We start from the raw sequence: 26,444 nt of genomic DNA on the forward strand, positions 1-26,444 counted from the left end.
CAGGTACAATGCCTATCCTGATGAAATTTTATGCATAGGGAGAGTTACTAAGCAAATTATTGCACATGTAAACTTACAAAAACAACCATGACAGGTGCAGTGAGTGAAAAGCCTTGGATGCTTTGGTAGCATTTAACAAGAGAATCTGTCCTAGCCTGTCATCTTGGGTCGGTGGATGGATAGAAGGGGGTCACAGAGAGTTTTCCTTGAAGAAGTCGAATTTAGGTAAAAACCTAATGGATGCAGAAGAATTAGCACCACAATGGGGATGGAGATGGAGACAACATTCCATGCAAAGGGAACAGCAGGTGCAAAGGCTCTGAGGCACAGAAGCAGTGCATGAATCAAGAGAAGATCAGAGTGATCAGAGGAGGGAGTCAAGGAAGGTATGCAAGGCAGGACAGAAGAGGGAGGGAGGACCTGATCATTTGGCCTGATGAGCCATGTTAGTGATTGTGGATTTCATCCAAGAGCATGGGAAGCATTTGACACAGAGATGTCACTGAACTGGAGTTGCATTTCATAGAGATCATCCTAGAGAAAAGGGAGGACTATGCATGCATGCAGGAAACCAACGAGAAGGGCCTTAGAGGTGACAGATGGTGGCAGCTTGAATTAGCCCATGACAGTGGATCTAGAGAGATGTGGAAAGGCTTGGGCAATGTTAGGTGATACCATCTACTGGAAATATAAGAAAGAAAGTATTGGGATTGACTGCCAGGTTTTTGTCATAAACAAGTGAGTGAATGTTAATAATCATTTATAGAGACAGGGAACATGAGAAGACAAGCAGATTAGGGTGTGTCATTTTCACACATTAATATCAAAATTCCTATAGTTAATCTAAGTAGAAATGTATATGTGGCTCATGAGCTCAAAAACCAAGCAAGGACTCAAATTACACACTTGATGTGTAAATGCTAGCTTCAGATATTAATCTTGAAAGTATACCTATTTAAGAGTTGGTTCTCTGAAAGGTCCTAGATAACTGGGTCTCCTCTTGCAGTTGAAAAATTTAATGGATTAATAATGGAAAGATTTTTGAAGGGAAGACCAAAGTTATTCATCTCTTCCTCCTGCTCATCAGCTCTGTAACCCTGAGCAAGTGTCATACCCTTTCTGTGTTTTTACAACCTTATCCATTTAGTCCAGATGTCAGCTTGGTTTTTGGTGCCTGGAGGGTTTATAGGAGGGTGGTTATAAATGATTCCAATGACAATTTGGATCAAAATGTGTCTGTTGGATCCTATGTTTTTAATGAATAAAATTGAGATATTGTTGAGCTATACGTAGACTAGTCCCACTCACAGAAAAAGGTAAGTCATGCTAAGCATATCATTTGTCAGATTCAGTACCTTGTCCATATCTTTATATGTGTATTCCTCTTAAAAATACTTCCATCGCACCATTTCTTTATTGCCATATTAAAAAGGAAGCAAGGCATTCAGAAGAACCAACTTTTCTTTCCCAGTAGTGTTTGCTCACTTAGGAAGATCTAAAACTTCAGGGTTTGAGTGCGCCTCCAAGAATATCATAGTAGATGCTTTATGATGCTTGAGTCCCCAGTAAGATACCTCGGGAACTGGTTATCCATCCAATCATCCAACTGAGTCTCCATATCGCATTTATGCGGAAAGATGGAAGCAAGGTCAGCTCTGTTTTCAAAGATGTCAATAATCAAAACAGTGCCATACTCTATTGCCTTTTAAAACTCAGGAGAAATTTTTTCTAGTCCTCTCTGCATTTGAAATCTGGTTTGCCCAGCTGTATTTAGAAGCCATGTTCAAGAACAACAACAACAAAAAAAAAAAAAAAAAGGAAGCCGTGTTCAAGCTTCCAAAAAGACAATTTTTATTTTGAAAACAAGCTATTAAGATGCCTTCCCATGCATGTTTTGTCAGTTGAACAACACCTGTTTTTGATGGAGTTGAGAGAGGCACTCAGCTGGTCTGGTCCTGTTTGAGCCTAGGACTGGGGTGAGGTGAGCAGAAGTCTACAGACGCCCTCTGTCCCTGGCTTAACCTGGGCAGGGGAGGGAGTATGCCAGAGCTGGGAGTGGAGATCAAAGTACTACTCCTATTCTACTTCAAACAGAACTAAAGAATATTCCTGGAGGGTGGCCATAGTATGAGGGAACAGGTCTCTGGGTGACCCGGTGAGAGGACCTGGTGTGTCATTTCCAAGTAGAGAATTATCCAGAGAACTCAGATTTGGCATCTCTATGGTCAGTGCAGAACCAGAAGTCCATCTGGCCGCTCGCCTGTTTACCTCTTACCACATAAGGGCTGGCCGACTCACCCATGTCCTTGCTGGCAAGACCCTGGAATGAAACCTGCCTTAACCTTTAAGCATACAGCAAAGGGACGTCCTTCTGAGAAAGTCCCTCACTGCCTCCCTGGGTGACCAGTTTTGATTGTTTGTGTCACTGCTCCGGATTTGTGGCATTTGCCCTTGGATTCCCATCCCACAAAGAGGAGAGGCTGCTGAAGATGATCTCATCTTTTTTTTTTTTTTTTTTTAAGATTTTTACTTATTTGACAAAGAGAGCATAAGTAGGGAGAGGGAGAGGAAGAGAGGGAGAAGCAGGCTCTCCGCCGAGGAGGGAACCCGATGTGGGGCTCAATCCCAGGACCCTGGGATCATGACCTGAGCCAAAGGCAGAGGCTTAACCAACTGAGCCACCCACGTGCCTTAGATGATCTCATCTTAATTACAGGCTTCAGCCTTTCCTGTAAGACCCTATAAAATGCTTTTATAAGCACTGGAGTAATAATTTCAGGTAGTACCTGTGACTTAGCTGTACAAAATTATTTACAGAATGGTTTTGTTTTTATGTAAATACGAGAGTCTCATAGGTCAGGAAGATAAAGTGTTGGAATGTGAGGTAAGACAGCACCTCTTTCCCTATTTACGAGTATGTTTCCAGCTCTAAGGACTTGAAGTGGGAATTTTATTCAAAATGCTATTTTCTTCCATCAACAAATGGCATCCACTGATTCAGTACTGCGAATCATGCTCCTCACCGAGGAGCAAGTGAGGGCTGAGAAGTGCTGTGTGTCCTTGGAGAGGCTAGAACCGTACGGATGGACTGTGTCATTCATTCAGAAGTGTTTATCGTGGCTCACCATATGCCATACGCTGTCATAGGTGTGGAGGATACAGCAGTAAAATGGAAACTCCTGCCCCTCAGGGAGTTTATATTCAAGAAAAAGGGAGGTGATGAGTACTACAGAGAAAAATGCTAAGGTTCAGTGCTTAGGGGGAATGGAGAGAAAGTGAGATAGACCGCCAGGCAGGAGGGGATCGTGGGTGAGCTGGATTTTGAACACAGCTTTGAAGATCAACAACCAGAATGGACTCCAGTTAGAATGGGTACAAGGGAGAGGCTCGGTCGCGGAGAGGGGAGCAGGAGAGCGAGGGAGAGAAGCCCATGAGCTGAGGCCATGGGCACCTGGGTGGATTGACAGGGTTACAGCGAACAGCCTATCACGGAAGAAAGAATTGGGGTTGCATATCCACAGTTCCATTTCACGGGCACTTACTGGAAATACTCACAAAACGTGAACTCCAAGAACAGGAACGTACTCATTTTCCTGACCATTCTATGTCCAGTATCTGCAACAGCGCCTACCTCACCGAAGATCCTAAGGACATCATTGTGTTGAATGTATGAGTAATGAGAGAGGAAGTTGTGTAAGGCTGGGGAAGCCAAATGATGACGTGCCTGGACTGACAGGTGATAAGCTTGAATTTTATCTTATGGGCAGCACAAAGATACAACGCACATCCTGACAGATCTCACCATGATGAGGTTCCCCTCCCTGTATTACTGAGCCCCTTGAAAAGTCTCCCTCCCTTCTAGTTATCTCTGAAAATGTTGTCTCATGTCTTCTAGCACTTTCTTCTCTTTCTGTGCTATCCCCATGGAGATGACCAGGTGACCAGAGTCTGAGCCTCTCAGGCTCTAGATGTGCATGTATGCAGCCCCCATATTACCAAGGAGCATGGGAGCCCTGATTCTGCCAGAAGCCTGAGTGTGTCATGCCCCACGAGGAAGAGCAAACACTGTCCCTGCTCAGCATAACTCATGTCAGTGGGCCTAGGGGGTTGGATGCGCCCCTGTGCGGGAGTGGCTCATGACCACAGCCCTTGGGAGTCTCCTCTCCATTCCTCTTCCCCTCCAGTTTAGACACGAATCTTCAGGAAGGACATTGGAATGTCCTTCTCAAAACCTTACCCCAAATCTTGGGTGCCCTTCCTTCCAGTCTGCCCTCTTCCCTTTTGGCCATCCCCCCGCCCCCTCACCCCAGGCTCCTTAACCATCCCACTGACATATGCCTGATGTTCACTTTGGACTGTTTCAGTTTTCCTAGAGGTGAAAGCTTTTATAGGAGCAAGGGGTGGTAACCATGACCTGGTGCAAACCTTTCATTTCACAGATGTGGAGACTGAGGCTCAGGAGGGGCAGTTGACTCACACAGCTTGAAAGGATGATCCATGCCTTCTTTGTCCTCCATCCTGAACTCCCTTGATTTCTGAGGGGGAAAGGGGCACCATCCTGACAAGGCTGCAGGGTGATGAGTCGGGCACTCTTGGCTCAGCACTGAGTGATGCTGGAAGTGAAGAGACCCTCCATGTTCTGCCACAATGCAGGGGTGCAGGGTTGGCTGTGGGGGAGGTGGGGGAAGGCAAGGCTTAAAAAGGTATTTTGAGGGACAACACCAGTGAGGCTTAGTGACTGGTTGGAATTTAAGACAAAGAGGAGGAGGAGTCAAATATGCACACTCCTTTCCAGAACTGAGCCAACCCCTGGGCTTGCCCTACAGTGAGAACGACAGTCTGCCCCTTCCCCGCTCCCACTTCTCCCCCCGCCCAAGCCCCATAGAGCTTTATTGCACACTCTAGAGGATGAGGTGATGAAAGAAAACAGGGTAAACGAGAAAACTTGAGGGGGGGGTGGCAAGTAGATGAAATGAGCAAAGGGATCAAAAGGTACACACTTAGAGTTCTAAAACAAATAAGTCACAGGATACATTGTATAGTATGGGAACTAAAGCTAACACTGTGTTGCATACTTGAAAGGTGCTAAGAGAGTAAATCTGCAAAGTTCTCATCAGAAGAAAAAAATTTTCAAAAGCTTGCAGATCGTGATATGTAGCACAAAGGAAAGAAACCACACTCACTTGAGGACTGCTCTTCTTTAGACCAGGTGGCTGGAGACAGTTCTTGCATGGAGATGATAAGATGTTTCAAATGGGAGACTCATGGAAGGGTGATGACCTTGATGAAAGTGGCAATGTTTGGAAAATGGGCTGGTTTATGAAAGGAGAGCATTTTTAAGGAAACAACCTGTAAAAGAACATGATGGCTTGCTTAATTGCTGGCATTTTCCCAAATCAAGTTGGGATTTTCCCAAATCAAGTAAAGCAGGTGCGGGGTTGGGGGGGAAGGTGGTACGGCAGGGAAGGAGGGGGGAAAGGGGAGGAGGAATCTTGCTGTCTTTTGAAAGCATTTGAAATACTAATTCATTTCAAAAGGAAACATACCACACAGGGTTCGCTTGAGGGAAATGTGCAGGGGTTCTAGCCCAGCTGGGCAGGAGTTCTTTTCCCTCCGGCTTATGGAGAACACTGGGGCTTGCACACTCATGTTCTGGGAAACTCTCTGAAAGGAGGAATTCAGCTGGGGCTTTGATACAAAGGGTGAGAAAAACCCTTTGTAAAGCTTCACTTCGAGCAGCCTGGACTCTTCTGGAATAAAATCCCTAATTTCTGCAGAGCCATGTCGGCTAGCCAGAAGGGTCCCATTAAAGAGTGTGTCCCGCTTGCAGAACTGTGAGATATGAGAGAATGTTCCCTCCATGTGACCTCTTTCTTGCCTGGGTCAGAGGAAGCAGTGGTTTTGACACTGGAAACCATAGGCCTGTAACCCCAGTCCCTCGAAAAAGGGAAAAGGGGCAGCACTCTCATCCGCACTGGGCGGTCCCCATAGTGCCCCAGGTTTGTTCTGTTTGGTGCTGTGTACCTAGCACACAGCCTGCACCTTCCCACCTACTCACGGCACCCTCGAACACCTCCAGGCTCCCTCCCCTTGACCACTAGCCCAGCTCCCTGCCAGAAAGTTCAGAAAAGACTCAACCTGTTAACTCTCTGAAAGGAGCAACCTCATTACTTCCCTAACAGGCACAAGACCAGAATTACACCATTTCAAGCCTCAGTTAAATAAATAGAATTAAAGAGCAGGTCCTTCTAAAGACATGTGGAAATAACAGCCTCTTGCTCCTTCTGTAAGCTTGATGCTGTCAAGATAGATGCACTCAGTGAAGTGTGCCAGCCAGGGGAACAGCTTCTTCTCAGGATCGGAGAGCCAGGCTTAGCCAACTGCTATGCCCCCAAGATCACAGTGGGAAGCCGATGGAAGCTGGAGTCTTCTTCTCAGGAAAATGGATCTCTGTGGGTCCACGGACTTGTATTTCATTTCATGGGAAGTCTTTCCACGAGTGTTCAGTTGAGAGCCTAGTGTTCTAGCTCATGGTGAGTCTGGCCAGAATTCTTCAATATTCCTGCCCGTGATTTCAGGTGGAGAACCCGAAGACTCTTGTCTGGCCAAGAACCCCCCAAGGGTGGCCCCTGGATGAACCTCAGGAGGGCTCGGGGATGTCACTCAGACATGGCCAAACTGGGAGCCCAGAAACTTGGTCCCGCACTTATCTTTCAATTCCAACAGCTCTTTTTGGGGAAAGTTGTGTTCAGTGGGCCAGAGTTTTCTTCTTGGCAATAAGATACCCACTGATCTGGCCTGAATGTTGCTTGGCACTGGAACTCCTTGGCCTGGGGCGCTGGCCGCCTCTTTGTTCAACAGCTTGTGTCTCTCCTCTGTTCACTGGATGCATAACAGTCACATTAAACCTGGTACCACACACAGAGAGAGACCACAGGGTGGATGGGGAGAAACAATGCAGGGTCATTTGCTCCCATTGTCACATAACATTAGCTGCTTCTTTGGAGTCCACATTCTCTTAATTGGAGTCATTTAAACTCCAGTTTTCAGAATGTGATGCCCTGCAGGGGGCGCTGTTCCAGGGTCTTTTTTCCAGGGTCTGAACACTACATTACAACTTTAAATGCTGTCGTTATCGATGGTGCCGCTCTCCTCCCCTTTGATTCTCATGATCTCTGAAAACCCTGTCATCATCCTATGATAGCAGCTGCACAGAACGGCCATGAATGCTTCCTGGGCCACAGCGGGGGGTGGCTAAATGGCACATGAGATCAGGAGTGGAAATAGGTGAAGCCAAGCGGAGCCTGGGTGGAGGCCTGGCTGGACCACAAATGAACTGGCTGATTTTGTGGAAACTGCTCCCTTCCTGGGTCTCACTGTCTTCATCTATAAGGAGGGACAGCAGGGCTGCCTAGGCACTAACTTTCTGCCACTCTCCACCGTTCCAGCATTCTGTGACTCTGGCTAATTCAGGCTTACATTGTCTCTCGAAGTTGTCATTAAGATGTGAAGGTTGCAGGGGGGTGAAATGAAGCAGTAGAGGCTGGAAAGCTAGAGCCAAGAACGTGGACTCCTAGCCTTCTGCTTCCATAGCAAGGCATCCTGATTCTGAGAGAGCTGGACTGAAGAAGAACTTTCTCATGACCAGTGCTGGGTTAGAACTTGAGAACTCCATTAGGATCCTCCCTGCCTTTTAGAGTGAACTGAAACCCTGGGGGAGAAAACTCACTTAGGAGACCAACATGGGCAGAAAAACTGGGTTCTCTTGTGTTGGGGGCATTGAGAGAACATACTGCAGTCACTTGGTGGCTAAAATGTGACTGTAGGTGGCCAAGCTTTTACTTGAGTAGCTCCTGGCGTGCCCCCATCATAAACCTACAGATGAGCCCTGGGTCAGAAATGAAAGGTCACGTGTTTCCAATGGAGAGGACATGGAGTGATTAGACATAATGGGCATCATTTGAAACCATCAGTTTCAATTTCCCCTCAAAATCTAGAGGCCTCGACAGTGGAGGTGAGGGTTCTGAACCCCCAAGGGTAAAGGCGTGGATGGCCTTCAAGGATAGACTCATGTTGTTCCTGCCATGTCTGGCCAAGTTTTAGTTCACCAAGATGTTTTGGAGGGTCCCAAAAAAAAAAAAAAAAGAGCCAGAAATTCTGCAGCAGAACACGTGGTGGAAGGAAACTCAGTGAAGAGATGAGTCCCTAGGGGCTTGGGATTTTCCAAAGTCCAAGAATTTAACCAGACAGATTCACAGGCAAGGGATGACATGACCTGCAGGCTCAGGGGTTCAGAGAATTAAGCTGGGGGCTGTTTGCTCCTTTTGAAGCAGAGTCTGGGTGGGGAGCCGGAGGTGTGGGAGAGCACAGCTGGCCTATGGTGACAAAAGAAATAGGAGCCTCTGTGCTCCTGCGGTTCATTCAGAAGTGTGGCTCTCCCTATGAGCATGATGAGAACAACGATCGGCATTTGATACCAGATAATGCAGCGAGGAAGAACAGACAGTGAAGCACCATCCCAGAGAAAACCAGAGGACTGAACAGAAACTGGGCAGAGAAAGGGAAAGGGAAACACACACACACACACACACGCACACACACACACACACACACACACACACACAGAAAAAGAAGGAAGGCACTAGCAGGCAGAGAAATGAGGGCTACAGCTGTCAGGCAGAAAAGAAAGCCAGGCCACATCGTCGGGAAGCAGAGTCAGGGGTAGGCCACTCACTCAGCAGTAACTGGGAGGGGCCTCTGAGATGCCGACATCGTGCTGGGTTCTAGAGCTCTGCCAGCGAGCAACACGGAAGCCCGGCAGGCTCAGAGGGGGTTTACGGCCCAGTGACCGGCTCAGAGGCGCCATCCTGGAACAGGTGGGTTCCACCCGGGCACTCCATGCCGGGGTTGGTAGAAAGCAGGAGGAAGCATGGTTCAGCAGCCCTCCCATCCTAAAAAGCATCATCGTCGTCAAGTACTGAGAAGAAATTGAGGCCGGGATAGAAATAGTGGGGCAGGTGGAGAAGACAGTGCCTGAGGAGGAAGGTTGGGACAGAGAAGGAGATGGAGGGATGAGGGAATCCTGCTGGGGACCAGACAGCAGCAACGCTTTCCCAAGCCAGATTCCACTCCAGCTCTCCGACCTGGGGGAGGAAAATGAAAGACAAAAAAGACATCGAAGGATATGAATTAGGAGGGAAATGGCCCATGCCGGCTTTCCTCACCTTTTTGGAAAGTTCCTGAAAGACACACCATTGCGACTGCCTCTCTTGTATCTGCCAGCAGCTGCTGAAAGGGACCCCCCTCCCCCCAGGGAGGATGAACATGCCAGAAGGAAAAATGGATCCCACGACCTGCCCCTAGGGATGGTCAGACTGGACATGGGCAGATTATGCTAGGTTTTGACACATGTAGGCGCTGTCACACCCTTAATGGGATAAATTAAAAGGGAGTCATTTTATGCGAAGGCCTGTGGTCCAGAAGTATCTCTCGATTAGTCTGAAAAGTCAACATCTAGAGATTTGCTTGGATTTCCTGAGACAATATCCCTGGAACATTAAAGCTGGAGACCGTCTGACATTTCAATCTTGGTGTAAATTCATTTTAACCATCTCCCTGTCTCCCCTATACCCTAGCTGCAGGCAGGAGACGGTGTTTTGAGCACACAGACTGGGAAACCGGTATTTACCTCTTAAACTGTGGACCCAGCAGGAAGGCCAGTATAGAGAAACCCTAGAGCCCGGCTCTGCGTCAGCCAGACCTGAAATTTGAGGGGAGGGAAGAGATTTCTTGAGATTCATGAATGCAAAACTGGGCTCTGTGAGAACATTGAAATGTCCTTGAAAACATTGTGGGGAATTCCAGGGTTCCCAAATCACTTTCTTAGCACTCGCATTCAGAATTCATACTCATATATTTTTTTTCTTTTTTATCACAATTCTTCAAGTAAGAGAAATACACTCCCTTGCCTACCTGATTTACAGAGAGGTGACGTCCACAGATGAGGTGTGCCTGGCTCATATATCCTTGCTAAGCCCAGGCCAAGGCATGCCTTCGTGAAGCAGGGTCCCTTAATTGTGTCACTGTCGCTATTAGAAAGAAATAGTGGACAATATATAGGCGTCATAATGTAAGATAATTTTTTTTCTAGAACTGACTATATTCACACGAAGCTACCAGTCACATTGGCATTGGCCACTTTCTCCACCTCTCAAGCAAAGTTTGAGAAAGCGTCTTTCCACTTTCACTTTTGCCAGCTGTGTACTTCATCACTCCCCGTACACCACCTTCCTTCCCAAGAGATTTGTTATTCCGGTATAGTTTGGTATTTCTTGAGGAAACATAGATCCTGAAGTCATGCTGGCCAGTTTCACATCCCAGGTCTACCAGTTATTAATTATCTGCCTGAGTGACCTGACCTGAGTAATTCAACCCCATGAAATCACAGTTTCTTCCTTCCTAAAATAGGGATATGGAGAAGAACCCCAAAATTCTCAACGTTATTAATGGTGTAAGTTCAACATAATGTGAACTTACATTATGACGCCTATATATTGTCCACTATTTCTTTCTAATAGCGACAGTGACACAATTAAGGGACCCTGCTTCACAAAGGCATGCCTTGGCCTGGGCATAGCAAGGATATATGAGCCAGGCACACCTCATCTGTGGATGTCACCTCTCTGTAAATCAGGTAGGAAAGGGAGTGTATTTCTCTTATTTGAAGAATTGTGATAAAATTTTAGGTAAGCCCATTTACCATTTACCACAAACCAGGCACTCAATACAAAGTCAATTCCATTAAAATTACAGGAAAACATTTAATGGTTTGGAGTTAAAAGAATTTCACTTTCTCACGTAACAGCAATCATCTATATGTGTGTCCATATTTTAGAGGCAATAAATGCTCCCAGCCACCACTGTATCATTTTGTCTTATTTGCTTCTATAATATTTAAGTTCAGTCTCACTTGTATTTGGAGATCCCCTGCTGGGTTTCAGGGCAGTGTTCTCGAGAGTGGATCTTAAGCACCCCTCAACAGCTTGTCATGACTCTGATGGGTCTGTTGAGCAGAGAGAAAGAGATGTGAACTCAAGACCTTAGGTTGATGCAAAAGAAAAGAGGGGTCCAGAGACTAAAGAACACTGTGAGCTCTGTATGCCTTTATCCATCACCATGACAGTAATTATCTCTCACCGTAACAATCAAGTTTGTGACAGCCTTTTCAGTCATTGTTTTTTCAGTTTGAAACCTCAGTAATGATAATTCCTAAAACTGCTCATGCTGTAAGTTTCCATTGTTTTGTCAGTTTAATCCTTTCTTTGATCATGTAATCTATGTTATATGTACATTATTATAAAGTTAACGTAACTGCGACTTTCCTCTGCTTATCTGTTTTTTGACTGTAAGCACTGAGAATGTTCTAGAATAATTTTTTTAATTTTATTTTAATTACTTTTAGTATACATTCTAGATATTCATTGTAAACATTGTAATCTTCATGCACTGTAAGTAAGATGCATATTTTTTTAATTAACTTATTTATTTGAGAGAGAGAGTTGGTGGAGGGGGTAGGGCAGAGGAAGAGGGAGAGAATCCTCAAGCAGACTCCCCACTGAGCATGGAGCTCAACTTGAAGCTCAGTCCCAGGACCCTGAGATCATGACCTGAACAGAAACCAAGAGTCAGCCACTTAATCAACTGAGCCACCCAGGTGCCCCCCTTCTTTTTTTTTTTTTTAAGTGAGCTTTTCACCCAAACTGGGCCTTGAGTTCATAACCTGAGATCAAGAGTCATATGCTCTATCTGCTGAGGCAGCTGGGCACCCCATGAATCATTTATTCTTGAAATGTCAGTCTCTTGCATAGATAATTGAGGATGCTGATATAAAAATACATGTTTGGGAGGGTGAAATACAATTACGTTCTATGTTGGTGGTACATATTTTTGAATTGAATATTGAAAAGCATTTCTTGGGGCACCTGGGTGGCTCTGTGGGTTAAAGCCTCTGCCTTCAGTTGAGGTTATGATCCCAGGGCCTGGGATCAAGCCCCGAATTGGGCTCTCTGCTCAGCAGGGAGCCTGCTTCCCCCTGTCTCTCTGCCTGCCTGTCTGCCTGCTTGTGATATATCTCTGTCAAATTAATAAATAAAATCTTTAAAAAATAAAAATAAAAAAATTACAATTCCCATGTGCGGGAGGGAAGAGATTCATAATAACTTAGGCTGTGTCTATGTAATCCCACATCAAAGGACAACGAATTTTTAGGTAACCCCATTTTAATGTCGCTTATTTAATGGATTCCAACTGGTTTCTATTTTTTTGTTTTTTTCAAGATTTTATTTTTATTTATTTATTTTAGAGAGAGAGAGAGACAAAGATAGCAACAGAGAGCATGAGTGAGAAGAGTGAGCACAAGCTGGGAGGAGAGGAAGAAACAGGCTCCCCACCGAGCAGGGAACCCTATCTGGGGCTCTATCCCAAGACCCTGGGATCATGACCTGAGCCGAAGACAAATGCTTAACTGACTGAGCCACCCATGCAACCCCTCTAATTTGTTTTTAAATGTAGTCAAAACAACTCACATATGCACACTCAGCCTTCATTTTTTTATTATTTAAAGCTTCATCGCAGCAATCAAGTGATGTCGATGAGAACTGGTACAAACCTATCCAGTGGGTCTGGCTCCCATATTAGATATTGCACGTGTGAACCAGGTGAGAAGGGCCTCGGAGGACAGTCCACACGGGCTATCCGGTAGATGTGAGAAACACAGATGCACTCGGAATCACATGAGACATCTGAGAGATGTAAAAATATGTGTGTCAGTTTGTTTGCTTGTTTTCCTAGCCAGTTGGCCTGTTGGCTCCCAAATAATATGTCCAACTCTGTGTTTTCTTCCAGGGTCTTTCTTCCCTGATTTCAAGCCCTCGGAAACCGTTTTTAAAATAGCATTTTGGCTCGGATACCTAAACAGCTGCATCAACCCCATTATATACCCGTGCTCCAGTCAGGAGTTTAAAAAGGCCTTCCAGAATGTCTTGAGAATCCAATGTCTCCGCCGAAAGCAGTCTTCAAAACACAACCTGGGCTATACACTGCACCCACCCAGCCACGCCCTCGAGGGGCAACACAAGGACCTGGTTCGCATCCCAGTGGGATCTGGAGAGACCTTCTATAAGATCTCCAAGACGGATGGGGTCTGTGAATGGAAATTTTTCTCTTCGATGCCCCGTGAATCTGCCAGGATTACAGTGTCCAAAGACCAGTCAGCCTGCACCACAGCCCGGGTGAGAAGTAAAAGCTTTCTGCAGGTGTGCTGCTGTGCAGGGCCCTCCACCCACAGCGGTGGAGAGACCCACCAAGTTCCAACCATTAAGATCCACACCATCTCCCTCAGTGAAAATGGGGAGGAAGTCTAGAGGACAGGAAAGGTCAGAAAAGAGGAAGGGGTTGCGGGGGGAGGGGATGATCTCAGGCACACACCCCACTTCCTACTTGGAAGTCCAGTTCACTCTTCTTGGATGAGGAAACAGGACCAGGAAACGGGGAACCAGCTGGGAATGGGGTGGGGGAAGAGACCGGACTCTGAGGCAGGGGATAGGGCTCAGGGAAGGAGGAGGATGTCACACGACCATCCAGCTTTAAATGACGATAAGCAGCATTTCCTTGAGGCTAGTGCTCTCGCGGTCATCCTCCGAGGCCGCTTTCCACGTCTGGCCCTCGCAACGAGAAACACCATGGGAAACAGAATGTCATACACAATCCAAAAGACTATAAATATAAGGTTATGATTTCATCATGAATATTTTGAGCACACACTCTAAGTTTGGAGCTATTTCTTGATGGAGTGAGGGGATTTTATTTTCAGGCTAAACTTAATGACAGCCATGGTGGATATTTATGAGGAGAGGGCCTGGAGAGGAAGAGCCTTAAGACGGTGGCCACTATCCAGGCACGTTATTTTTAGAGCACGTTTTAAACTCCACCATTTCTGACCATATCCAGTTTCTTCACTTGGGTGCAACTCGACAGTGAGATCTACCTTTGGCTGCAATTTCACTGGCTCCTGCTCCCGAGTCCCTAAAGAGGAGGGTGAAGGGTGCTCGTGAAGCTTCGGGACTAGCGGAGGCACATTGGTTATGCTTAGGTCTAGACGGTTGGGGCAAAAGATGGCTTTTCCTGATGGGAGATGCTAGAGGTGAAGGTCCGTGTTTTCAACTTTACTTCTACAGAAAAAAAAAAAGAAAAAAAAATTTTTTGTAAGCGGCTCCAAGATCAAATCGAGGAAGGCTTCTTGTGAAACATATTTAAAGATCAAGGGTATGGGGCGGGTGTTAATTTCATGCTAAGAGGCTGCAGACTTCGGGCACAGCCGCTTCGATGTGGCCTACAAAGGCTTTTCTTGGCAAATCGCTTACCTTTTCTAGAACACCGTTATGAAAATCCAGAGCTTATCATGTTTTGGAAGGCGCATCTAGACTTCCGTTTTTCCTCCACGGCTTCGCTACTGCATGAGGAGTGAGGTTCAAGGTCCCGAATGCACAGGTAGCCCATGGCGGAACGAGCCTTAGGATCCGGGTGTATCCTTCCTGAACTCGGAAAGATACACCAGCTTAGCTTGGGAGGATACTGACTGGTCACCAGAAAACCATCTAAAGCCGGAATTTGCGAATAGTTTTCGACAGAAACCATGTATTCTGGTGAAAGATCCAGGAGCCCGTTCACTTCATCTGTTCCCACTTTCTGTGGGAACTTGGGGAACGTGCTACTTTTGCTTTCTGTATACCAAATTCTGGTCAACCTTAAAATATAACTCCGTATATGACTAAAGAGAGGAGGATTATCTGTAAAAAATTAAAATATTTTTCATATTCTGCAATAAGAATTTAAAATAAGATTTATGGTTTGGGCATAATTCCTGGCCAGAATCACTGGTCTAAACCTACTGACTGACCATTTCTCTAGCCTCTTCCCCCTGTTTGAGTAATTTCCTGTAAGAATTTCAAAGTAGATCGCAGCCCCTATTTAGCCTTCACAGCCAAGGTTGGGGCCCATTATCTTGTCTTCTTCCCATGCAGCAAAATGAAAATTTCTTCAAGTGCTTCTTGAACGCTAATATCTTTGCACACTGCTTTGGGGGTGGGAAGGGGGGGTTGTTTGCATGTGAATGAGGCTGTTGTTGGTCCTGCTTGGCCATTGAATATTTTCCTTTTTCAGCCCTTTCTGGAGAATGTCTTCTCGCTGACCAGACAGGTGCTGTGACTTGTGCTTATAACTTTGATTCTGGCATTAGATATTGGCTGGGTTTTTGGACTCTTCTACTCTGTCTGCATGTCCCATAACAGCTCTACGAGATGTGGGTGTCCTATTATGGACGTAAGCATCAGGGAAGGACTCTCTTGTCTTCTGCCTTGAGAGGAGAGATAAGTTTCATTGTGGAGAAGAGTTTCTTTCAGGATCTGAATTTTAATAACCCCTTTTGTCAGGCTTCCCTTTACAGGAAGGGCATCCCCGTGAAAAGAATAGTAATAGTTTTGCTTCCATAGAATATGACTCCCTTGAAACACATTCCCAGACAAATTTAAATTTTAGATTTTAGAAAGTTAAGGATTACCAAAGAGCTAGGATTGATGCCACTTCTAATCAAAACAAACAACTGAAAATCTTTTGGTCATCAGATAAAAGCCATGACAATTTTATTCATGTAAGACTGTCCGTAAATAATTATCTGCTATACTATTCACCAACCCCACTCCCTCCAGGGAGGCAAACTTTAACATTTATTTCCTTTCCCATAATGTGATATTAGGTACAAACACGCCAATTTTTACAAGAAATTGATAATATCACCCAAGACTTCGTCAAAGTGGGATAAACAATACTTGAGCTATTTTTTACTCATCCACAAAAATCTCTGTACCTTTGAGCATGCCAAAAACTCTCTAAAATTGTCACAGTTAAACAAATGATTGTCATATTTATACTCACATGTTTACTGCTTCTATTTGGAGTTTGAAGAATTTACCCAGAGCAACAGTGGTCCAAATGTTTTCTCTAATGTGTTATAAAAAGCAGTTGCTTTGAGACTGTCGAAACATTGCAAAAAAAAAAAAAAAAAAAATCAACTTGACGTTGTGGGGTAGGCAAAACTTGTTTCTTCTGCAGTTCAAATCGCAAGCATTCAGAGAGACCTTGAAGCGCTCTACTTAAACATTGCCCCAAGCTACTGCCAGGATTTCAGGAAAGCGTTTTGCTTGTCGCTTCTCTTTCACTTGACTTCACTCCTGTCTTGTCCAAAACCGTTCTGCCTGTCACCACTTGGTGTACGCCAACACTCTCTAAAACATGAAGGCTTCAGACTCTCACTGCTTACCTGGGTTTGTCCAGCCATGGTGGACAAGTGATATTTGGTTAAATAAATCCATTCGGAAGGCTTTTGGTTGGGTTCTTCTGTGTGCATCGGCAGGGCGTTTTTATATCCCATTAGCTCTAAGCCTCATAGCAATTGCACATTTCTCTCTCAAAGGTAAAAATCTAATAGTTGGAGGACTCGCCCTAGGCCAGTGAGGAATCATGATTCAGTCCTGGATTTGCCTAATACTAAAGTCTACACATCTTTCCCAGTTCCTCTGCTTCCTAAATAGTTGGGGGGTGGGGAGGGGAGGATGTTCCCCAGTTTGAATTGGAGATGCTGAGGACAGGAAACCATACAACATTTTAACATTTTGTTTCTTGGGGATTTGCCATCCAGTCAACCTCCATACATAAACGCTGCCTAACTCCAGCCCAACCAAATCCCCAAAACATGATGATCAGAAGGGTTTGGTGCCTGCACTTCTACGTTTCAGACTGCACCATTTTGTAGAGGACAATGATGTGAAAAGTTATTCAGGCCTTGCAAGAAAGACAAATTCTATCAAACTGGGAGCAGATGGGCATACAAGAGAATGCAGAAGAGGCTGCACTGGACTAGAAATGCAAAATCCAGTTGTGGGTATGAAACACGTTGCATAGGATGTTGGGGTTACTGACTAACCAGTTAATTGGTGCACTTTCAGGAAGTATATCCCTTTTTAAAACAAAGAAGAATACAACATCACTCTCCCCTATACTCCAACACTATTTTTTTTTTTAATTTGAGTTAGAAAGAGAGAGAGAAAGAAAGAATTATCGACATTTCACCAGGAATTACACCGAGCCTAGAGAGCATGTCAGACATGTGAATTTCATGTGCGTTCCCATAGAGGATTGGCACACAAAATTGATCCCAGGGTAGCCAGAGATGTAGGCAATCTGTGGAAATGAAGAACCAGTTGGCAACTGTGACTGTGGATTAGCTAGTATCCTCTCGTTCTTGGATTTCTTTTTTGCAAATGAGAGCTTTATGCCCTGAGTATCTCGGATTGCCTCAGCCCCTCAAAGTCATATAGACCTTCTGGCTCCATGGGTCCCATGGTCAAGGCCTGGGAGAGAGAAGGTTTTAGGAACTCATTGCTCGGGCAGGTAATATTTCATTCTTTAATCACAGCTACTCAATCAGAGCTTGACAAACATTCTCATTTGCTTCTGGGGTTGGTTCTGCACAGGTCCTCTTGCCAAAAGGGATGCTGCCTCTGCGTATGAGTACTTGTTGACTTAATTAAGGAAAGAGCTCTGCTCGTCAGCAAAGGGAGAAGGGAGCCCAAGTCCGTGGAAGGTAAAATCCGCAAGCAAAAATAGGGTGACCAAAAAGAAGGCAATGGTGGCCAGTAGGAAGGCATCAGAGGTGTGCTCACTGTTACTCTGATTTCTTTTTATACTACTAGGACTTTTAACCCTGAAACCACCTGCACACGGCTCCGGTCCAGCCTGGTTGGAACACTGTTGGCACCTGCTCCTTGTCTACACACTATGCTGGGGAGCAGGGCTGAACCCAGGCTGCTGTGGGGTCCACCGTCTTCAAAAAGCAATGACAGCGTGGCCTCTGGGCCTCCAAAGTCCCCACAGGATGAGTGAGTGGAAATGACTTTGGGGGCGGGCTGACAAAATCAGACTAGGATCTCGACAGAGGACACTGGGCCCCTTGCCACTATTCCCATCAGCATGGCCTCCCTCATGCCCCTCACCCTAGACCCAGATGACGGTGGAGCTCATCTGCTCTGTGCAAGAAAATATCATTTCTTCCGTGCTACCCCAACATGGATTCCTGAGTCTTCCACCTAAAAGGAAGGTTATGGCAGTTTATGGAAGTGGGCAGGGGGCGGTGTTGAGGAGGAAGGGGAAAGCTTACCCTGGACGGCGCTCAAAGCAGGATGCATGGTTTCCTAGCACTGGGCCGCCTCTGATAAGCAAGGAACTGCGTGAAGCCGCTCACTTCTTCATTTCCAAACACAAAATGATTGTCTTTCCTTTTCATGGGGCTCAGGAGTCATTACAGCACTGTCCTCTGTATTACAGGCAACAGAGCACCTTAGAAGCTGGAAATGATTAGAACTAAACTATGAAAAATACAGACTTAATTAGAAAAAAATTCTAAGAGCAAATTCTTACTGTATTTGTAGGAAAAAAATAAGGTGCCAACCTATTAAGAAGCCTGAGTACAGAAAGTACCTTCAGATGCAGTAGAAAGGAAGCTAAGACAGGATGTCCCAACATGAGCTTAGCACATCCTCCCATTTACAGAACACTTTGTACTTGCCCAAGTAATTTCGCCTAACTCAAGCCGTCCCTGTGAGGGACAAAGCTAAGGAAGGGTGTGCCATCGATTCTTAACATCCGAAGAAACGAGGGGATGTAGAGACTTAAGGAGGATGCTTCAGATAGCCCCAAATCCAGCCTCTGACTCTGTTTTACGTGACGCCCACGGTACCCCCAAGGTCCACTGTTTCTTAAGACCGTGAATTTCATATGTCACTCGTTCATCTCTGATCCCTATTTTCAGCTCCATTGGCACCTTCTCTCATATTATATCCCTGCCCGCGTTGGGTAATGTAAGATTGTTCGGAGTGCATATTTGCCTGTGCTTTTGTCATTGGCTAAAGGACTAACAGATGTCGTTCTGTTCTTTCTCCCTAGTTAGGCAGCACCAGAGCTAAAGAAGTAAGCAGGGCCGCAGGCGCTTGGCTTGGTCAACAGGGTGGCAGGACAGGCAAAGCCAGAAGTGGTAAACACCTTAAGGACCTTGGGATTGCAAAGGTTGCAAAGGGAGTCTGGGAGGTTCCTCTTCCAGTGAGCCCCTTCATCACAAGCTGCTCGCTTCCTCTCCTTCACCAGGCACTGCATTCGGCACCAAAAAATGCTAAGAGGCACACACAGTCCCCAGCTTAGGAGCTGGGTGGGTTCCAAGTCAAGAACGCATTTTTCCAAGAAGCATTGTTACAGAAAGGGGAGGGGAAGGGTGCTCCCAAAACAAGTAAAAAAAAAATAAAGATCTATTTAATGTACACCTGGGGTTGCCAAACTTTTTCTGTAAATGGCTAGAGAGTAAATATTTGAGGCATTGTGGGCCATATGCTCTCTGTCACACATTCTTTTTTGTTGGTTTTATTTTTTGCATTTTTGTGGACAACCCTCTAAAAATGTAGAATTCATTCTTAGTTCACAGGACATAGCAAAAAACAAAAACAAAAAAACAAACAGCCCATGGGCCCTAATTCACCATCCTTGATCTAGGCCATCTCAAGCTTACAGTATAAGAGTAATAACTGCTAAGCAGTGGATTTTGGTGTTCAACTTAAAAGCATCTTTTTTAAAATATGCCATTGACACATCTCTACTTGACCACATTAATATTTCCAAGCTGTTTGATTTGTTAGATGAAGAGACAAGTTCATACCTGGGGCGGGGTTGGGGGGCTGCTCCATATAACCCACTCACCCAAAAGACATACTCTAGTACCTCATTGTAACTTTCTACCCAGGCATCGGGACAAAAGTGGAGGACTCACCACCCCTTACCACTGCTAGGTTCTGTAGAACAGGCAGGCTGCAGAAGCCCACCGGTGGTGTGGGGGTGGGATCTTTCATCTTTTCACCCCACTAAAAATCTCCCAGCACAATCCAGCTGACTCCATGAGTCACAACAACCGGTGGGTGACATTTGACCACAGCTGATCTGACATCCCTGCCAGAGCACTGGATCCTGTTAAAATGGGTCCCCAGAGGCTTTGGGGGTCACACTTGGCTCCTTGGGAAGGCCTTCTGACCACAGCACCCTGCACCAGGACCTCTGAGGGTCCGCCCTGGGGATCACCAAGAAGCGGGGTACAGAAAAGGTGCTGGAGGGGAGGGACATCTTCCAAAGACATATAATAGCTTCTAGCAGGACTTCTCTCCCCTCTCTTCCTCAACCTTTCCCTTCTTTCCCTGGTTTTCATTTTTAAGTCTGAAATCACCTAACTAGACTCTAAATGGTGTTCCCGTAGGGAAACATTCAGTCCTCCCCTGCAACAATGAAGCCATGTTTCCCGAAGCTAGCAAGTTATTGGAGAGAAACTTCCTTCCCCGTCCCCATCCCCTATCCAGTCCTGATGGGCAGTGAGGGGGAGGCACACGCTGTCGGTTGGAAACAAGGGGTGCAGTTCTGGTGACCTAGGCCAACGTCCACAGTGTTGAGAGATGAGACTCTACAGCAGGGCCAGGGGTGAGGGAATGGGAATGGATGCGGAACTTATGAGGAAGGACCCAGAACTATCGATAATAATATCAGGAATATATCTAGTAATGGAATAATATCAAAAATATCAGTACTAACAGCAATACCTACGTTGGGCACAGAAAGGAAGGCCTGGGATGACCCTGTGTGGCAGCTTCTCTTCCCCGTCCCCTTCCATCTTGACCTTATTCTTCTCTCCTTTCCAGTTTTCTTTTCTTATCCCAGCCTCCCTCTCCATGAATCTACCCTCTATTTTTTTCAAACTGACAAGCAATGAATGAGGGGGTAGTTACCCTTGCCCCAGGGGGCGCCAGTTCCCATGGGATACAGTGCTCTGTGCGTCACCCAGGTGACAAGGAGGGCTTCCCTCAGCATCTCTGTCCCCTCCTCGGGTCAGGCCTGACACTGCAAGTTGGAGTCCCTGAGGCCTCAGGGAGCCACAGGCAGGAGAGACCCCTCCACAAGGACTGGTACCTGGGCCCCCACGGCTGTCTTTCTGGGCTTCTACTACTACTAGTTCCACGTGAAGGGAACAAACACAGTGTGGTGATGGTCAGGTGTGATTTCCGGTTATTTCTATCCCCATCCACAGGTGAGCACCTCTTTGACCAGCACCTCCCTCTCACTTGGACATGTCAGAAGTCTCTCGCCCTGCAATGTCACCTTCTCTTTCTCCCCCACGTCATTGGTCTCTTGCCTCCGTGTGCCTTCACCTTTCACTCTCCCACTAGCCCTTAGGGCCATGGTGAATCCCAAAGCAAACTTGGTTTCCTGTTAGCATTAAGCAAGATAAGCAATTAAGCAACAGTCGCTCCCTCAGAAGGCACACTGAACAAAACTCAACAGATCCCAACAGGGTGAAAAGTGCTCCTTACCGGCTGTTCCCAATGCCTGTCTCCATCCCCACCAGCTCCTCTGCCCTAGGAACTTATTCACGGACTCTCTCTATTCTCTCAATGTAACTTTGTGCCAGGAACCTCTCTCCCCTTTGCAGAGGGTCCTCTCCTACCCAGCGTGCTCCCACTTTTGCTGACACAGCTCCTTCTGGGGTAGTCTGTCCCAGCGGTCACAGCAGAAAACCCCAGTCTAGGGGCTTCAGTATAGACATTTACTCTTTTGCAGTGTTCGAAGCTGGATGTCTGAGATCAAGGGTCTCCAGGCTGGTTTCCTCAGAGACTTCTTTCTCTCCTTGGCCTGTGGCTGGCTGCCTCCCCCCAGTGTCTGCCCATCAGTGTGTCTGTGTCCTCATCTCCTCTTCTCTAAGGACACAGCCTGATTGGATCGGGGCCCATCCCAAAGACCTCATTTAACCTTAACCTCCTCTTTGAAGAATGTTTCTCTAAACACAGTCTCATTCTGAAGTCCTGGGGGTTAGGACTTCAACATATGAAATTGGGGGTGGGGGGCAGGGTGGGGGACAATTTAACCCATACAATTTTCTCCTACTCTCTCCTTTCTGCCTGCAAAATCTTATCCACAATTCTTTCCCCAAATCAAATGTTCCAATTCAGCCCTTTCCGACCATCCTCTCTGAGTTCCTACAGCAATTATCTCTAAATTGTGTTTGACAATTAATTGTGCACTCTGTTTTTCATCTGTCCCTGCTTTTTAAAAAATCTATAGTTTTTTCACCTTAAAACATACTTTACACTTCGCCTCTATAGATTCTGTCTTTCAACCAGATTAAAACTCTGTCACGTCACTTTGTATGCCCAGAGCAGTACTCATCCCCTGGGGGATCCTATCTAAAGAGCCGGGCCCCTCCTGAGCAAGCAGGGAAGGGTCAAAGAGGGACAAGGGACCAGAGCCAAGAACTAGTGCTCAGGCAGAGACTGAGAGACCAGGTCGACAGGGCCTTGGAAATACCAGATGACCCACCAGAAAGGCTTGGGTGATACAGCTTCTGAGCAATGACAATGAGATTCTAACCAGGGGTGCAGAGCACAGCAGTAGGGAATCCCGAGTTAGCTGCCATCTTAAACCAGGGCAGGCACCGAATCCCCAGGAGACCTGTGCACCTGGAAAAACAGATCACCATCTGTGAATGGGCCAGACCCTAGACCCTGCGAGCCAGGTGAGACGCAGTAAGGTGGGGTGAAGAACCAACAAAAGAACCCAGTCCCAGGAAATGGTTCACTGAGGAGCACACTGTAGGCTGTGATCCCCACTGGGCCCCAATCCTGGCGATGGGGGAGTTAACGCTGTTTCAGGGATGTCCGCCCCACATCAGGAGCAGCATGGGAAATGGGTGCCAACGAGCCTTCAGCGTGCCTTCCCTTCACCCTATCTCATAGCTCAGGAAGAATAGACGAAAGAAAGTGACACTGACTTGCTTGGATATGAGGATATAGACAGCCATTCCCTGATAAAAGGCGTTCTAATTCTGACCTTCGGAAGACCGCTATTTCTGCCCCAGCCCTCAGAGACTCTAGTGTCTGGTCTTAGCTCCCCCCTGCTCCTGCCTCTCGGTGGCTACTGCCCATTCTCTGTGATTTTAGAGTGTCTTGGCCTGGTCACCTTGCTTCTCTTGAGAAATTCAGCCCCATTTCTGCTTCATCAACCCCACCTAAGCCTTTTACTGTAGACAAATTGATTGCTGGCAGGGTACTGCCGTGACGGTCATGGAGTGATGTCTTCTGCCTGGTTCCTGCTGAGAAGCAAAGAGCATTTATCCTCATTTGGAAGGACCGGGACTGCTCTAACTGCATAACCTCGGCTGTTGTGCTTTCTGGGCAAGACACAGTGCCACTTTGGTTTCCCATGCCTCCCTGGGGCACTGCTCAAGTTGGAAGTGTTTCTTGCCGCACAATCTCCATCACAATGGAACGAGCTTGTTGGCTAAGAGTTTGTACTTCACCAGCTTCCATCCCGTCCAGAAATCACAGGAGGAAAAATCACATGAAAAGCCAGAGCCTACCAAAGTAGTGAGTGTATTTAAGCAAAAACCATCCAAAACCAGGTTTGACTGAGGACAGCAATGGCTTATTGATGTATTCACTGAAAAACAAACAAACAAACAACAAAAAAAACTTGTCTTTCTTCCACAGTCTGGTCCCCATTCCTTTTGCTAAACCCAGCCTTATCTTCATAATGAAAAGGTTTCAGCTCTGCAGCTTGGCTAATTGAAGTCTCAAGGGTTGGAAAGCCTTTGGCTCATTAATCAAAAGACAAGGGAGCATCAGGATGAATGCTCTCTGTCCAGGGCTCCTCCCTCCCCAGCCCCTGTCTCCTGGCAGTGGTGACAGTCCTCCTAAAGGGCAGGGGAAGAGGGAGCATTGATGAATCGGTAGGCGAATGAGCAGCTTTAATCAAAAATAAGGATGCCCACATGCCATCTGACAAGAAGGCTATTAAAAAAAGTAAGGGGATGAAATCTTTTTAAGAGTAAAACAAGCATTGCAAATGTTGAAATAACAATTAGTTGTTAGTGTTCTACATATTTTCTTAAGGGAGTTAAACATTGACTAGGGACTGATTGGATTAAAAAAATGGGGTCCCAGGTGTGCTTACGTCCCAATCTCCAGAAGCTCACCTCACCCTCTGCCTTCCTACTCCAGAACTTCATGCAAGACCCTAATACCTAAACTTCAGCACACGGTCACCGACATTCTGCAACAGAAATTTTACTTCAGCTTTTAAAGCCTGAATCCAAACACATGCTTTCTTCATCAGATCTGGAGAGAAAAAAATAGCTCCTTTTGTCTCTGGGGTATAACAAGTCACAGGCAGCCCACTTTCCAGTAATACCATACCTATTTAACCCGCTACTGCAGACAATGAAATGAGCACTGCAATGAGGAGCACAGAGATCAAGTTTCAGTAGGAGAAATTACATTTAGAGCATTTACTATGTGCCAAGTCCTTTGCACATTTGGATATGGTAAAATGTAAGATTATTTTTAATGAATTGAGAGAGAGAGAGAGCACGTGACCGGGGGGAGGGACAGAAGAACAGGGATTCCACGCTGAGCATGCCTGATTCGGAGCTTGATCTCACGACCCCAAGATTGTGACCTGAGCCGAAACCCAGAATTGGATGTCAAACCAGCTGACCCAACCAGGTGCCCCTAACATGTAAGACTCTATAGTCACATTATGAAAGAAACGTTTTCCCAGAGAACAAATACAGTGATATGGGTGTGAGAAGAATAGAGTCAAGTCTGTAGGAAGTGAGGAAAGAGACAATGACTGGAAGGAATTGAGTCTTCCGGTACCTCTCCCTGTAGTTAGTTCACCTGTGCTGACCACCCACCTGGCCTAACTTACCACTTACCTTACCACGTCTAACTTACCACGTCTATCCAGAACCAGTCATCAGAGGAGAACTACAGGGCTCTTGTCAGTAGGGTTAGGGGAAGAGCCATGGCTTGGAAGCCAGAAGACCAGGGCTTAATTTCAGGCCCCTTCTCCTTACCTAACTAAGTGATCCTGGACAAGTCATTTGACCTCTCTTGACGGCATTTTCCTCACCTGTGAAACGGGATAAGCAAATGCAGTGGTGCAATAAAAATGCCTAATGAGGGCTGATACAATGTGTGGGAACAGAGGAGGCCCCCAATAAATGCTAGCACTCTTTCCCTGTCTTCATTCCCCCTCCCAAATGCTATATAAATTCAACTTTATTATAAATTACATCATCTTTAAAGTATCTTAAAGTGCCGAGAACTCTACATGCTGGAAAAGATGGAATGTCCTTCACTTTCCTTTCCTTTCCATCCCAGTTGATCTGTTTCCAGAAATTGGTTGTCACCAGTTCAAGACACTAATAACGCTTTCGTGAGAAAATGGCAAAAGCTGTGGTACCATTGCTTCTATCAATTCTAAAAGTGCAGGCACCGAATTCCAAGTTTCCATTATCCACACCCCAACCCCTTGCCACCTACCACAACTATGTTATTTTGGAGGGGGGGGGGGTGGAAATACCGTCACCAGAGCATTTTGCTTTAATTCTTAAAAATCGACTCAATGAACTACTTTGGAGCTATTCACCAAGTTCTCACATTATAGACAGCCCAGAATAAGAATACCCCACCAGGGGCTGGTGGTTGCAATCTCTCTCAAATTAACAACTTACTTGGCAATAGGGTGTATTTTTTAATGATGGTTGTTCTATGAAAGACACTCTATAGCATGCAATCATTTTATAAAAGATGTGTGTGTATTTATGTAAATGATGCTATGAGAAAGAGAAGTAATTTTGGCCACTGGAAGATGGTATAATGTTTGAAGCAAAGTTTGAGTTTTAAACTGTCTAAATAAATAGGCCACCACCTGGCCTGGGTGACTCTCAGTAGTGTTTACCAGACAAAACAGCAAATTCCCAGTCATGACCCACAGGCAGTCTTGTCAGAATTGAAATCCACACCATGGAAATCCCAACTCAGTGTCCACTCTAATTTCAAGTGGCCAGTGAGAGCCTTGGAGTTTCTGCAGACCCCCTTGAATGATCTTCTGGGCTAGTGGCATCACAGGAAAATCCATCCTGCAAGCTCTACTCACCATGACTCAGTCTGTGGAGGAGAAGGCAGTCATGTTGAGAGGCTGTGTTTGACAGGGACCTGCCACCTCTCCCTGCCAAATGGTCTCCTGTGACTTGGAATCTCAAACTCGTTTTAAACGGAGGGGGCAGTCACTTTCAGGGATGAAGTTCTTGGCCTAAATCTACTTTGTGTAAACACCGTCTATGGCTACTTCCGTCTTCTGGGTTTTTGAGAAGCTGAGTTGTGTCAACCTGGTAGTGTTGGCCCAAAATTAAAAAGAAGGGTTTTTTTCATTCTTTTCCTGCTAGGGGAAGGAACACTGAGAACTTC

At 46.0% G+C, this 26,444-nt stretch overlaps 1 protein-coding gene across 9 annotated transcripts in view; it reads left to right on the top strand.

Moving 5' to 3' along the window:
• Window positions 1-19,424, top strand: part of ADRA1A (adrenoceptor alpha 1A) — a 118,693-nt gene extending 99,269 nt beyond the window's left edge. Inside the window, exons 3-5 of one of the 9 annotated variants that reach the window (XR_004283142.1) lie at window positions 12,904-13,313; window positions 17,589-17,698; window positions 17,808-19,424. Coding sequence is in view for 7 of the 9 variants with exons in the window: in XM_032332362.1 (XP_032188253.1) it covers window positions 12,904-13,421 (518 nt within the window). In the remaining 2 variants the exon portion in view is untranslated. Of the gene's footprint in view, window positions 1-12,903; window positions 16,169-17,588 lie in introns of those variants that run through there. The other 8 variants (XM_032332362.1, XM_032332364.1, XM_032332366.1 and 5 more) reach the window with 8 other exon arrangements.
• Window positions 19,425-26,444: the final 7,020 nt, after the last annotated feature.

This window comes from Mustela erminea, chromosome 2, assembly GCF_009829155.1.
Source record: "Mustela erminea isolate mMusErm1 chromosome 2, mMusErm1.Pri, whole genome shotgun sequence".
Lineage (NCBI taxonomy): Eukaryota > Metazoa > Chordata > Mammalia > Carnivora > Mustelidae > Mustela > Mustela erminea.